The 12,836-nt window shown below is 52.4% G+C and overlaps 1 protein-coding gene across 18 annotated transcripts in view; it reads right to left on the bottom strand.

The window, feature by feature from the left end:
• RANBP3 (RAN binding protein 3) overlaps positions 1-12,836 on the bottom strand; it is a 53,249-nt gene that overhangs the window by 35,421 nt on the left and 4,992 nt on the right. For 5 of the 18 annotated variants that reach the window (XM_080820024.1, XM_080820026.1, XM_080820016.1 and 2 more), the window contains exon 1: positions 1,612-1,708. The exons of the other annotated variants lie outside the window; for them this stretch is intronic. In XM_080820024.1, the coding sequence (XP_080676150.1) occupies positions 1,612-1,693 (82 nt within the window). In that variant the 5' untranslated portion in view covers positions 1,694-1,708. Of the gene's footprint in view, positions 1-1,611; positions 1,709-12,836 lie in introns of those variants that run through there. 18 annotated transcript variants of the gene reach the window in all.

The following is a 12,836-nucleotide window of genomic DNA, read 5'->3' as shown; positions in this document are numbered from 1 at the left end:
CGGTGAATGGGACTTTTACTGGAGCTACCGGGGAAGGGGCTGCTGTTTCTGCTGGGGCTGCAGGGCTGGTAGGAGGCAACCCCAGGGTTGTGAGCAGTCTCACGTCACGTCACCAAAGGGACCTTGGACCAGTCTCAATCCAGTGGGAAGCAGAGCTGCAGACGGGGGAGGAAACGGAATCCTGGGGACGCCCGGGGGAGGAAACGGAATCCTGGGGACGCCACTGGGAGCCCTGGGGCCAGCACAGCTTAAAGCTAACCCCACCCCCGCTGACCTTTCAGGTAAGCCAATAAATGCTGATTTTTGCTTAAGCCCGTCTTAACTGTTGCTGTCCTCTAACAACCTCCAGCCTGAGAGGCGAGGCTTAGCCGCTGCAGACTTCAACACACACGATACTCGGTAGAAGAAACCTTGCCTGGCCTCACAGTGAAGCAGAGACACTTTCTCTCTCAGGAGGTACCACCACCAGATAGACTAGTAGTTATGGGTTTATGCTCTGTCTCCCATACTATGACATCGAATCCATGGGATCGGAGAGCGCCTTGTTCCCTTGGCTGCCCTGTGGTCTAAGAACAGCACTTGGCATTGATAAACCGGAGAAACGGATGGAAGGCTACCGAGGAGGGACGAGAACAGAGGGAGAACCATGTGGACGGTGGGGGAAGAACTTTCTCGTGTCGGCTGACCTACAGGCACCCAGAAGGGGCTGCAGAGGTTCGGGCGAACGTGAGAGGTCTGGGCTGCCTCTGGTTTCTGGGGTAGGACAAAGCCACAGGGCAGGGTCCAAGCAGGAGCTGGGAGAGGTCCGTCTGCCGGAAGAAAACCGCAGGCAAGCGGGCACGGTGCTCAGCCGGGGGTGGACAGAGGCCATGGGGGCCATGGTGGAGGGCCATGGGGTCGGAGCTCTGAAAGCAGCTTCCCGGAGAACTGGAACCCCGGTGAGGCCCACACGGAGGCCCTCACTAACTCCTGGCTGCAGCCACCACTACTGCAGTTAAGGCCTTCCTTTCTCCACCTCTGCTCTCATTCCCTTCAGTCCCTCTTCGCAGAGCAGCCAGACCACTGGTGTGAGACACAGACTTAAATCTCAGCATTGCCCCCCAGACTAGGGACGGAGCTCCTTCCAAGAGGCCACCCTGGCGGGACCCCTATGGCGGCACTGAAGGGCCCGCTGCCCCCTGCACGCCCCGTGCTTCCATCATACGTCTGGTCTTCTGCCCAGAACACACTCTCATCTTCTCTTCCGGGGCCGACACTCATTCAGGTCCCGGCGCTGTATCCTGCGGGAAGCTCCCAGTCTGAGCTACCCCCTGTGCCCCCAGGGCATGCTCTTGGCTTCTACCCCACCATGGGTCACACTGAGGCTACCTGTCAGGGAGGCTGAGGGACCAGGGATCCGGCATCCAAAACAGCTCTGTGCCAGCAGCCAGTGTGCTCCATGAAGGGCTGCCCAGTAAGTCTTTGAACTAGACCCCTCTGCAGGACCTCACACCTGTAACACCAGCTGCCGTGTCCTCGCACAAATATTTACTAAGCCCTGACTCTGTGCAAGGCCCTACAGGAAAAATGGCGAACAGGAAGCCGGGGGCAGAAAACCTCGGGGTCAAATACCTGATGAAAAGTGATGGGTGTGTCTGCGCACGGGGCCTGGAGCTCGTGGGGGGTGACTTGTCCATCTCCTCGCTGGCAGCATCTACCCCCGGATCAGGAGCCCCAGAGGAGCGGGGCCTCTGTTATGTGGACCGCGGTACCTTCAGAGCCGCACACGTAACAGACGTTCAGCAGGAAGTCGGAGCTGATGAAATGTCGCCAGGACTGGCGAGGTCAGGACCCACCGCGACCCTCACCGACAGATGGTTTGGCGGTCGTGACAAACCCAACCACCCCACTAACCAAACCATAGCAACGAGAGTCTGTCAGTTCTCCACCAAAGACAGAAAGCACCAGTCACACAGATTTAACTCCCACTGGGCTCCAGGAGGGCTGAAGTTCATGAGCTGCCAATCAGCACTGACATTACAAAAGGCCAACTCGAGCGCACCCCATTCGGAGTACGCCTGCCCCACGCTCACCCCGGCGGCCTTGGCCTGTGTTCTTAACCGGCTCCCGTTGAACTGCTTTTGGTTACGTACCCGGACAAGCAGCCTTCGCTCAGCCAGCTGAAACCCAGGTTTGGGGAACGAATAGGGAACAGAGCAGTGGACGAGGCTTCTGTGACTTGCCTGAGTGCCCAGCCCAGCCTGTCACAAGCGAAGGGAAAACTACCACCAGAGATTTCTAGAGGCCCAGCCACTGTGAAGACCTAAAGTATTAAAATGTTAATCGAATGCCAACTATTTGATCCAGATTCTCTCAACCAGGTGTTTTGTTCCTGTAAAATCAATTCTTTGAATGAGTTTGTGAAAAAGCCGCCCTCCCTGGGGCACTGGCTCAAGACACCCACATAGTAAGGGTTAAGAAAATCAACAGTAAAGAAATCTGTGTAACCAAATGTTCTCCAAAGTTATTTGATTAGGGAACCCTCTTTCCTCATCCCTTCCCTGACATGAGGCCTGAGAACTGTATTCTGTGGATGACTGTGGCCAAAACTGGCGCGTGAAGTCAGCTGAGACTCAGAGCGCAAGTGGCCTCAAACTACGACCCCACCTCTGGGTGGCATGTGGGAGATGCTCTGCCCTCATCCCAGCTCTCCATGGCGCTGCATGCCAAGTCCAAAGTGGCTGCTGCTACCTCCAAACCCTGCCTCACCCTCCTCCATGTGCCCCTGTTCGGCTCACGCAGGCCAGACCACACCCAGCCTGAGCCCCAGTGTGATCCCAGGTGCCGATCAGGCCCCAGGTGGGAAAGGCCCCAGAACCCCCAGGCAAAAAGCAGGGGTGGGGACACGCCAGAAGCGGAAAGGAGTGAGCCCCCCTGACATCTGGCCCACAGGGCCTGCTCTCCCTCCTATCCCCTGCCACCCTCCACCCAACTGTGAGGTAAAGATGCAAAATGGGACAGTCCAATTGTAACCCCTAAGGCCACGGACTGTCCTGGATCTGGTTTCTGCAGTCCTGGTAATAACAATGATAGGCAAGCCCAGTCGCAGAAAGGCTATAGATCTGGGCTCTTGAGGCACCGGCAGGGGGAGGGGGGTGGCTCAGGTCATGAACCCCGGGGTCCTGGAGTTGAGCCCTGCGGCAGGCTCCCTGCTCTGCGGGAAGCCTGCTTCTCCCGCTCCCACTCCCCCTGCTTGTGTTTCCTCTCTCACTGTTTCTCCCTGTCAAAAAAAAAAAAAAAAAAAAAAAAAAAAAAAAATTCAGCTCTTGTTTCATACCTCCGCCAGATGTCTGGGATTTCTCCACACGCACCCCCTCACCCATCCTCACGCGGGCCCTGCTCCTGAAGGCACCGCTGACACAGTCCCGACTGACAGGGCACCCCGCTCCACGCAGCGGAGCCTGGGAACCACTCCCCCAGACGCACAGCTTGCTACGTGCATAGACTCAATCGTAACACTCATTCGGCAACTGCGACTTTCTGCAACGCGACACACCCTAGTGCCCACTGTGTGCCAGGCCTCATGCTGGCCTCTTGGCTGTGGTGGTGACTGGAGAGACATGCCCCCTGCCTGCCAAGAGCTGCCATCGGTCTCTAGCTGAACGCTGCAACTCGGGAGAAGTGTAAAAGGGACACAGAGTGCAGAGCAGTGGAGAAGGAGTGGGCCCAGGAAGGCTTCTCGAGGGAAGCGCCATCCCCGCGGAAGGACGGCAGCAGTTAGCCAGGTGAGCAGGAATGGGGGAGACTAAGGCAGCAGAAAGCCAAGTGCACCGGAAGAACTCCAAGAAGGTCAAGGTGGCGCCTGCGGGCGCCTGCTGCTTTACTAGCGCTTGAACACACCGGCTGACTCCAGACCCTCAGGACAGACACAAAACAGACCACCCAGGCCCAGAGCCACAGGAGCAGGTGCGCCCCTCCCTCCGCTGGATCCGAAGTCTGCATTTACACCTGCAAGGTCTACTGGAGAAGCTCCTGGAAGGTGAGCACCACTCAGGCAGGTCCTTTCTTGAGGAAAAGAGCTGAAGATGGCTCCAAAGAAGGCAGGGGTCCCTGATATGCAGGCTCCTTCCCGACCCGAGGGACCACAGACCATTCTCCCTACAGGGAAGGGAGGGAGAAGTCTCTGGGCAGAAGCAGGGGGCTCCGAGGAGGCGGGCCCTTCTCCTAAAGCAGAACTGAGCCGGGGCCCCGGGACACAGAGAAAATCCTCAGATGCCTTGGGTACAGGTGTGGGAAGGCCCGAAAAGGCCTCACCTGAAAGAAACGTCTATAATCTGCTGTATGCTGTCTGTGTTAGGGGGAGAGCCCATGAAATACCTTTCAAATAGTGATAAAGAACCTCAGAAGGAGGACGAGAGTTTTAAACAGTCCCACACTCGAGAGAATTGAAACACTAAGCTTCCTAGACCACCCCTGTGACTGTGCCAGGGACTGAGACTCAGGGTTTTGTGTCTTTTTTGTGCTGAGACTGATAGACAAAATCCTAAAACGCAAAGGACACGTGTGTCTATCTCCCAGGCAGCAAGCATGGGGAAAGGAAAGGGCACTGCAAGGATGTTTCACACGGAAGCCAGTGCAGGAGGACCTCTCGGGGGCAGGGCGGGTGATGGCAGCTGCCCAGATGTGAGGGCAGGAGGTGGAGCGTCTGCTGCCCGCTACAGGCAAGGGAAGGGGAGCAAAGGACTGGTCTGCACCCCGGAAGGGGCCCTGGGATCGAAGAGAACGCTTCTCCACCTCCAGGATAACAGAGGTCTCGGGATCCCAGCTCCAGACTCCTCCCAGCCTGTGTGTGTGACTGACAGCAAGGACATTCCCCAGCGGGTTTTCCCCCAACTGCGGGTGGTTTCGTATGCGGGCCAGCAGGCGGCGCATGTGTGTTTACGGGTCAGGCAGGCACTCCACGCTTTGTTCACCCATCTCCCTGACTCTTGGCAATCACTTTTGGGGAGAGGTCGTACCAATGTCCTTACTTTAAGGGAAAGGAAACAGGAGACTCGGAGGTTGAGTGATTGGACCGACGCGGGGCCAGGGCTACACTGCCGTCCAGGTGCAAGGGCCAGAGGGAGAACTTATGACTCCGGTTTGCTTCCTTCCCTATTTTCTGCCCAGCTGGGCCTTGGAGCTACGACACAGGCGTTCTTTTCTTCTGAGAAGTAACATTGGGAAGAAAGCAGCTGTCAGTTATTGTTTCAGGAAAGCACAAAGGAAACTAGAGGGTGAACGATGAGTTTTGGGGTGGGCCTGAAGCTTTCAAGTCATGTGACCCTCTGCCTCAGAGAAGGGTGCCATCAGGCCAACAGCGGATCCTTAGGATCGTCAAGGACAGAACGAAGACACATCTGGAGATGTGGACGTTCTATGGTGAAACAGACGCGTTGTCTCCATCTTTCAAAGGCTTAACCACACAGTGCCCTGCAGAACATAACGCAGAATCTAGGCTGAACACACACACGTTCTGTCCATGCTGTGGAAGCAGTCAAGTGCACCGGACTACAGGCAGGCCCTGCAACAAGCCCGGACACCCCCAGCGGCTGCCTCCAACCTTCGTCTCCAAGGACTGTCCGTTAAACCAAACAGAAGAAACTATGGAGGCCCACGAAAACACACAAGAGAAGCAAATCTGGAATATCTTGGCCTGTTCTGTTTATTCCCCTCCTAAATGATGTCTCGAACACCTGCCAGGAAACGGCCCCCATCTGGAAAGCCACTTGGAATTCTTGACCAAAATGTCAGCAAAGTACTTGTGTAAAATGAGCCTTAATCCTGGGCTGATGTGTCTTAATCTTCTTATCTGTGCAAAAAAATATGGAACGCATCTTGGCAACACAACTAGCAGTCTGTTAAGACGTGACAACTCCTTTAATCCTACAACACTCACTATCTCAACCCTTCAAGTCATTTCTTTTCTCGGGAATTATTATAAACAGTTCTGAGCAGCAACATAAAGGTGCATTTGTCACTGATGTGTCAGCTGTTCGCACACTCATGCTCTAGTAAAGAAAGGAAGTGAGCTCAAACATGCTGTTGCTAGGTGATGCCTCTCTTGATCTTAGTGTCCTGAACGCTCAGTGGCCACCCAGCTCAGCTAGCAGAGGGCGGTGGGTCCCTTAATTCCTTTTTCGGTACTCGAGTACATTTTTCCCCAGGCAACTCTACACTGGTCTCGGGGAGATTACAGGGGGTCGTTTTGGAGATGATGGTATCTTTTATTTTATGCACTTCTTTCTGGAATGCTCTTCATCCTGCCATTACCTTCATCTCCTGAAATCCAAGCCACTTTTCAATGCTCTAACTGCTGCGTCCCTGTACCTCAGACAACATCAGGAGCAATAAGCGAGTCACATTTGCTGAACGGTCTTTACTAGACCTGGAGGTACGTGTTCGGGACACCCAGTCTCATTTCACATCACCACATTCCTGTGACGTACATGTTATTTATCATCTCTTATCTGTGAATCATGAAATGAGATGGAGAGGCCTCGGACGGACAGACAGTGCTTTGCTTGAAGTCACAAAGCTGGTAAGCGGCAGAGCTGGAACCAGGAGCCTAAGTCTGACTTCCAAGCTGGTGGTGCCTCAGGTTCCCTGAGGTCCCACCGAAGGCCAAGCCCCATTCTGCCTTCTTTACTTCTACACAAACCGGCCCTGCAGTCAAACCATCAAATCCCTGCCCCACCCCCCACTCGCTCAGACTATAAGCAGCTGTGACAGAACCTGTGCTCTGGGCACTCTTGTGCCTTGAATCCAAGAGAAACCCCACGAACTTGTTAAATAAATCTACAGGGTCAGCAATTTCACCCGAAAGGAAGAAATTCAGAGAACCAGCTTTGCAGCACTTTTCTGTTTTGCCACTAGGTGGCACGACATGGGCAGAGCCAAGAGGTGAAATCAGAGGGGCTGAAGCCTGGGGAAAAGCTCCAGGGAAGACAACGGAAACCCCCCACAGGAAGCAAATCCCAGCACCACGGAGCTTCTGCTGAGGCAGCAGACCAAAAAACTGATGACACGCAGGCTCTGGTTTTTGTGGCCGTTCAAATCGGCCTCAAGCACTTACAGCTGGGATCCTAGGCGACCCAACAGACCTTCCTGTTCCCCAACAGTCCAAGAGGGACGGTGCTACTACATCCTTCTAGGGAGGCTTAACTGAAATGATGCAGACAAAGTGTTTGGGAAGTGGCCAGCACGCAGCAGGAACTCCACCTGGGCATTATGATCATTATTATAATTATACCGAGAAGACTGCAAGAACACTGATGCCGCCTTAAAGCACCAGTCTTGGATTCAAGGACTGTCTCCAACTCCTAGGTCCCCAACACTGATAAATGCCTCAAAATCTGGCCCCGTCTCAAAGCTGCCCAGATGCTGGGACAACTCACATGCTCATTTGCTCAGAATCCCTCAAGCCTGATCTGATGGAAAGCCAACCAGGTAAGCCCAGCTTGCAGCTGCACGATTTACTGAGCACCTACCACGTGCCAGGCACTGTGTCTGGCAATGGAGACAGGATGGAAGACAGAGATAGGTGCTATAAGGAAGATAAAGCAGGGTGGCGGGAAAGAGCATGGGGAGGAGGGCACTACAGGGTGCATGGCTGGGTATGGCCGCCCTAAGGTGTCATCTGAACCTTGGACATAACGGGGTAAGGCAGGTGAAGACAGAGTATAGTGTGTAGAGAAAATCCCAGGTACAAAAGTCCTACGGACAGAAAGAACCTAGAGGCTAACACAGGGGAAAGTAGGAGGAGAGGTTGGGGATGGGGCCACCGTGAGGAGTCTGGATTTATCCAGTTTAAAGGGAAGCCAGAGGAGTCACGATAGGACCTGGTTTGTATTTTTAAAGGGTCGCACCAGCAGTGAGTGGTCCTCATGGAATTCTTCCCACTTTTGTGTGAGGAAGGTTTCATGTAAAATTCTGGGGAAGGGGCGCCTGGGTGGCTCAATGGGTTAAAGCCTCTGCCTTCGGCTCAGGTCATGATCTCAGGGTCCTGGGATGGAGCCCTGTGTCGGGCTCTCTGCTTGGCAGGGAGCCTGCTCCCCCACCCCCCGCCTGCCTCTCTGCCTATTTGTGACCTCTGCCTGTCAAATAAATAAATAAAATCTTTAAAAAAAAAAATTCCGGGGAAGACCTCCCTGGGGCTGCTAGGGAAGACAGGTCTCACAGAGGCAGCACATGCGAGGGGACCACTGAACAGCCTTCAGGAGTCATCCAGGTGACAAGTGGCGGTGAAAATGGCAGCCTGGGCTAGTCAAAGGCCATGGAGCCGGGCAAAGTGGGTATTCGGGCAGATTCTGGAGACCGAGCCTGCTGCAGCCCCAGCCGTGCGAAGACTGAGGGGATCTTAATGGGTTGGGGGAAGTGCACCTTGCTCTCTCAGGGGCAGACGTGGTCAGCTAAATCAAGTCCCACTTGTCTGGCAATAAGAGCCCATAACGGGGGGGGGGGGGACCTCCAATGGTGCTAATGACTGATCCAGGCCCTGGACTCTCAGACCCCCAGCGGCCACCACCATCAATGCTACAAGACATCATTTTCCTTCTGTGCAAAGAGTAGCCTGCTCCCCCCACTCCCGACCTGAGAAAGCCAAACTCTCAAGAACCGTGCGCCCCACTCCCGCTCTGCTATTACAAACGTGACACAGGCATTCATTCTGGGTCAGCAAATTCCCGAGATTCTGTGCGGCAACCCTGGGGGAGTTTAACTAAAGCAAGAGCACTTTAAACTTACTGTACAAAGCAAGGCCTGCCTTCTAAACATGCGCACGGAGGTACTACTACTGTCTCTGCAAATTCCTATTTCTCTTTAAGAGTGACAGCCAAGGACAGGGCCCTGCACGGGTAAGTTTTCCGGAAGAGAACGAGTCCTCATGAAGTCAATGCTACTGATCCACTAGAAAGGATGAGCATGGGCTGGAAGCTGCTGGAAGCAGGTGCACCGCACCAGCTGACTCTCCCTGCTTAATGTGGCCTTTGGTTTCAGTCTCTGTGACATAGAATGGCCTAGATCCAGAGCTTCTCTGAAGGTCCTCATGTTGAACCTGAGACAGTGCTGAAGGTCATGGAAAACACCGTTCCTCCATCACAGGGATAGGAAGTCCACAATGCCTCTGTATGTGCCAAAAGGCCACAGTGGAAACGGAGGCTGGGAGGATGAGCCCTAAATTCCAGTTGGCAAATCATCTATTCCTGGACAGTTTTACTTAATCTCATAACCCAGTGCTTCTTCGCCAGGGGTGACTTTGCCCCTTGGGGACATTATGCAGTGTCTAGAGACATTTTTGGTTATCACGATGTGGGGGAACTGCTAATGACATCTAGTGGATGGAGACCAGAGACGCTGATCAACATCCTATAGTGCACAGGAGGGTCCCCAAACCACCCCCAAATGTTAACGATGCTGCAGGTGAGAAACTCGGCATTAATTACTTGGAAAAAGACAGAGTTAGATCCCTTACTCACATTATACACCAAAATAAGTTCCCAGTGGGTCAGACAGTACAAACTGTGGTGACCCCTAGCTTCTGTGAGTCACCTTTTCTCTCCCTCCCCATACTTTCTACATTTAAATGTGTGCAACATCCTAGGACCACAGTAGGTCAAATGATTAGGGAATGTAGTCTCTTGGGGGTCAATGGACTCCCTTAACCCAGGAGTTCTTAAATTCAGGCAATTCTGCCCAGGAGGGGACATTTGGCAATGTCTGAAGACATCTTTCCTTGTCATGACTGGGGGGGAGGGGTGCCACTGGTATCTTGTGGGTAGAGGCCAGGGATGCTGCTAAACCCTGCAAGGCACAGGTCAGCCCCCGCCAGCCCCCATGTCACTAACACTGAGGTGGAGAAACACAATCCAAAAGGAGGTTTTTCTCCATCCAGACATCTAATCCAAGAGCAACATCCACTAGTAACTGAGAGCACATCCGCACGTGCCAGTGGGCCAGTTACCCGACAAACATTCTCTGGGAACGATGACCCTCAGACTTGACCAGCGTCATCCCCAGGCTACAGATGCAGGAACAGAGGTCAGACATCCTGCCCAAGATCCTGGGCAAGTATGTGGCAGAGGTAAGACACAAATCAAGGACAGGCAATCCAGGTATTTCCAACTGTGCCACGAGCAGTCACTCGGGGCCTGCGCGTCAGTCCCAAGTTAAAACTGCCCTGGGCTGGAGAGATGGGGCCAAAACCCGCGCCGAGCTCACGACAGGCTCCGCTCAGGCTCTTTACAATGGGGTTGCGCGATCACATGCCAGCAGTTCTCAAACTGCTTGGTCTCAAGACAGCTTTCCACGCTTGTAAATTATTGAGATTCTCTACGAGCTTTTTTAACTGTTGGCTACAGCTGTTGATACTTCCCAGGTTAGAAATTAAAGCAAAAAAAAAAAAAATACCAAAACGTTAACTTCTTTAGGATAATAATAGTAAAAGCTTAACTAAACAATAGATTTTATGAAAAGTAATTTTTTTTAAAGATTTTATTTATTTATTTGACAGACAGAGATAACAAGTAGGCAGAGAGGCAGGCAGAGAGAGAGGAGAAAGCAGGCTCTCCACGGAGCAGAGAGCCCAAAGCGGGGCTTGATCCCAGGACCCTGGGATCACGACCCGAGCCGAAGGCAGAGGCCTTAACCTACTGAGCCACCCAGGCGCCCCTGAAAAGTAATTCTTAAAACAAAAAAATTAGTAAGAAAATTGGCATTATTTTGCATTTTGACAGATATCTTCAATGTCTGCCTTAAGAGAAGACAGCTAGAGTCACATACCTGCTTCTGCAGTCCACCTGCTGCTATATGACGCTGTTATAACCTTCGGATAAAACGTCACTGTCCGCTCACAAGAGAATGGGAGTCAAAAGGGCAAACAATGTCTTTGTATTGTTATGAAAACAGTTTTAAACCTGCAGTCTCCTTGAAAGGTCCTGGGGACTCCCAGGGGCCCCTGGACCATCTTGGAGAATCGCTGCCATATGCTGCTCTCTGAGCACTAACAGTTGGGGGATAGTGGATCCCGAATTCATTACAGACCATCAAGACCTTTACGCTGAGGTTCTTGCTAACGTGCAGAGACAGCTGCATCTAAGAGGCGGTACAATAGGGTTGAAACCCAAATGCCAACCAAGGTCAGGCAGGCACCGGAAAAGAAGGAAGTGGGCCAGATCCCAAACTACTTGGTGGGGACCGTGGTGTCCTGGGGGGCACACAATCTATCTTTTTATTCTGAGCATTCCAAGTCTTTTTCTTTATTTGCAGACACGTCTTACATATTTGCAATCAGTGCGCCTACAATTTTCATCTAATGTTCTCTCCTATGCACGTCATGTGTTTGCTGTATCTTCGACATTATAATTTGGGGCATACAGTCTTATCTTAAGGGCGGCAGCTGCTCCTCCGTCCTGGCGACCTGTTACTGCACAAGACCCCTGGAAGAGCCTGGTTCCCGCTTTTCGAGAGAAATCAGAAACCTAGACTATTTCCCCCCCTTGAAATCTCAGAACTCTTAAATGTTGGTTCCTAATTAAAAACAAACAAAAGTTCCTAAACGGGCCAAATTAAACACATCTGCTTGCCCCTGAAGCAAGTTTGCAACTTCTGCCTGTGGTTTTTGACTCTGGCTTTGTGTTGTAAAACATCTGTGGAGCTTTTTAAAACTACCGACACTCCGGACCTCCTGCCACCGTCACTGATGGGGTGGCCCAGGCGTCACTTTTTATTTTCCTCAAGAGGCTCCTTAAACAAGTATGGAATGCACTCAGGGTTAAGGCTCACTTAACAGCACCGAGTGTCAAGATTGCCAAGGATGAAGCCAACTGTGGACAGCCAGGGGGCTCTTCTCTGAGGCCCTAGCTATATGGTTTTCTCCCAAGTAGTACAAAGTCACTCCGACCACGAACAAGACTCCACGGGACCCGGGAAGGATAATGTGCACAGGTGGCAAAAACAAATCCCTTTCAAACAAAACAAAGAACTCCTGCTGCCTGCTGCCACCTCCATCAGCTCCACGAGATCCTGAGCTGATAACGTCGAGAACCCACCTGCCTCTGGACTGCTTCAAAGTACCATGGAGAGCTACCAAGGCTGGGCCAAGTTAACACCAGCCACCTCGGTGGCCTGCCTGTCTCAGGGTTTTCACAACAGAAGAAAGGCCCTTCTCAGACCCCCCAGATGGTTCTCACCTTCCACTCTACCCCGGCCTATTCTCTGTGCCCGAATGCAGTAACTAAGCCGAACTGAATTGGTACCAAAAATGCCCCCTTTGCCACTCCCACACACTGCCACTCTTCCAAATGCCATCTGAGCTCGCCTGCTCTAACCTCCATTTGTTCCTTTTGCTTCCACTCGCTCTAACTCCCCCAGAGTATAAACAAACCAGACCCCGACTAGCCCTGACACCCAATGAATGTGCGACGTAACAGGACTGCTGGGGTCATCCCACTTTTCAGTTAACTGAGAGGCAGGCTGAAGACAGGGTTCAAAAGTTTTGCAGAACTTTGACCTTTTCGGTCTATATAATGGAACCAAAACATAAATTTTCTTCAAAATGTATAAAGATTCTGCAGCCTCAGAGGTAGCATGACACCACCCAGCTACCACCAGCCCCACGTGCTACAGACGGAAGAGGCACTACACACACACACACACACACACACACTGATCTCAGAACAAATCCCAGTTAATGTTTATCATAACTTCATGACAAGTTTTAAAACTGTTGCCTCTCACTCATCCTAAAAGTTAAGTTTATGGCAGGAGACGGTGAGAATTTAGTGATTTGAGGATTCCAACCAATTCACTTGTAGCTCATT

The sequence above is a fragment of the Martes martes genome (assembly GCF_963455335.1).
Source record: "Martes martes genome assembly, chromosome: 1".
In the NCBI taxonomy this organism is placed as follows: Eukaryota; Metazoa; Chordata; class Mammalia; order Carnivora; family Mustelidae; genus Martes; species Martes martes.
This window is presented reverse-complemented; position numbering and strand designations above follow the sequence as displayed.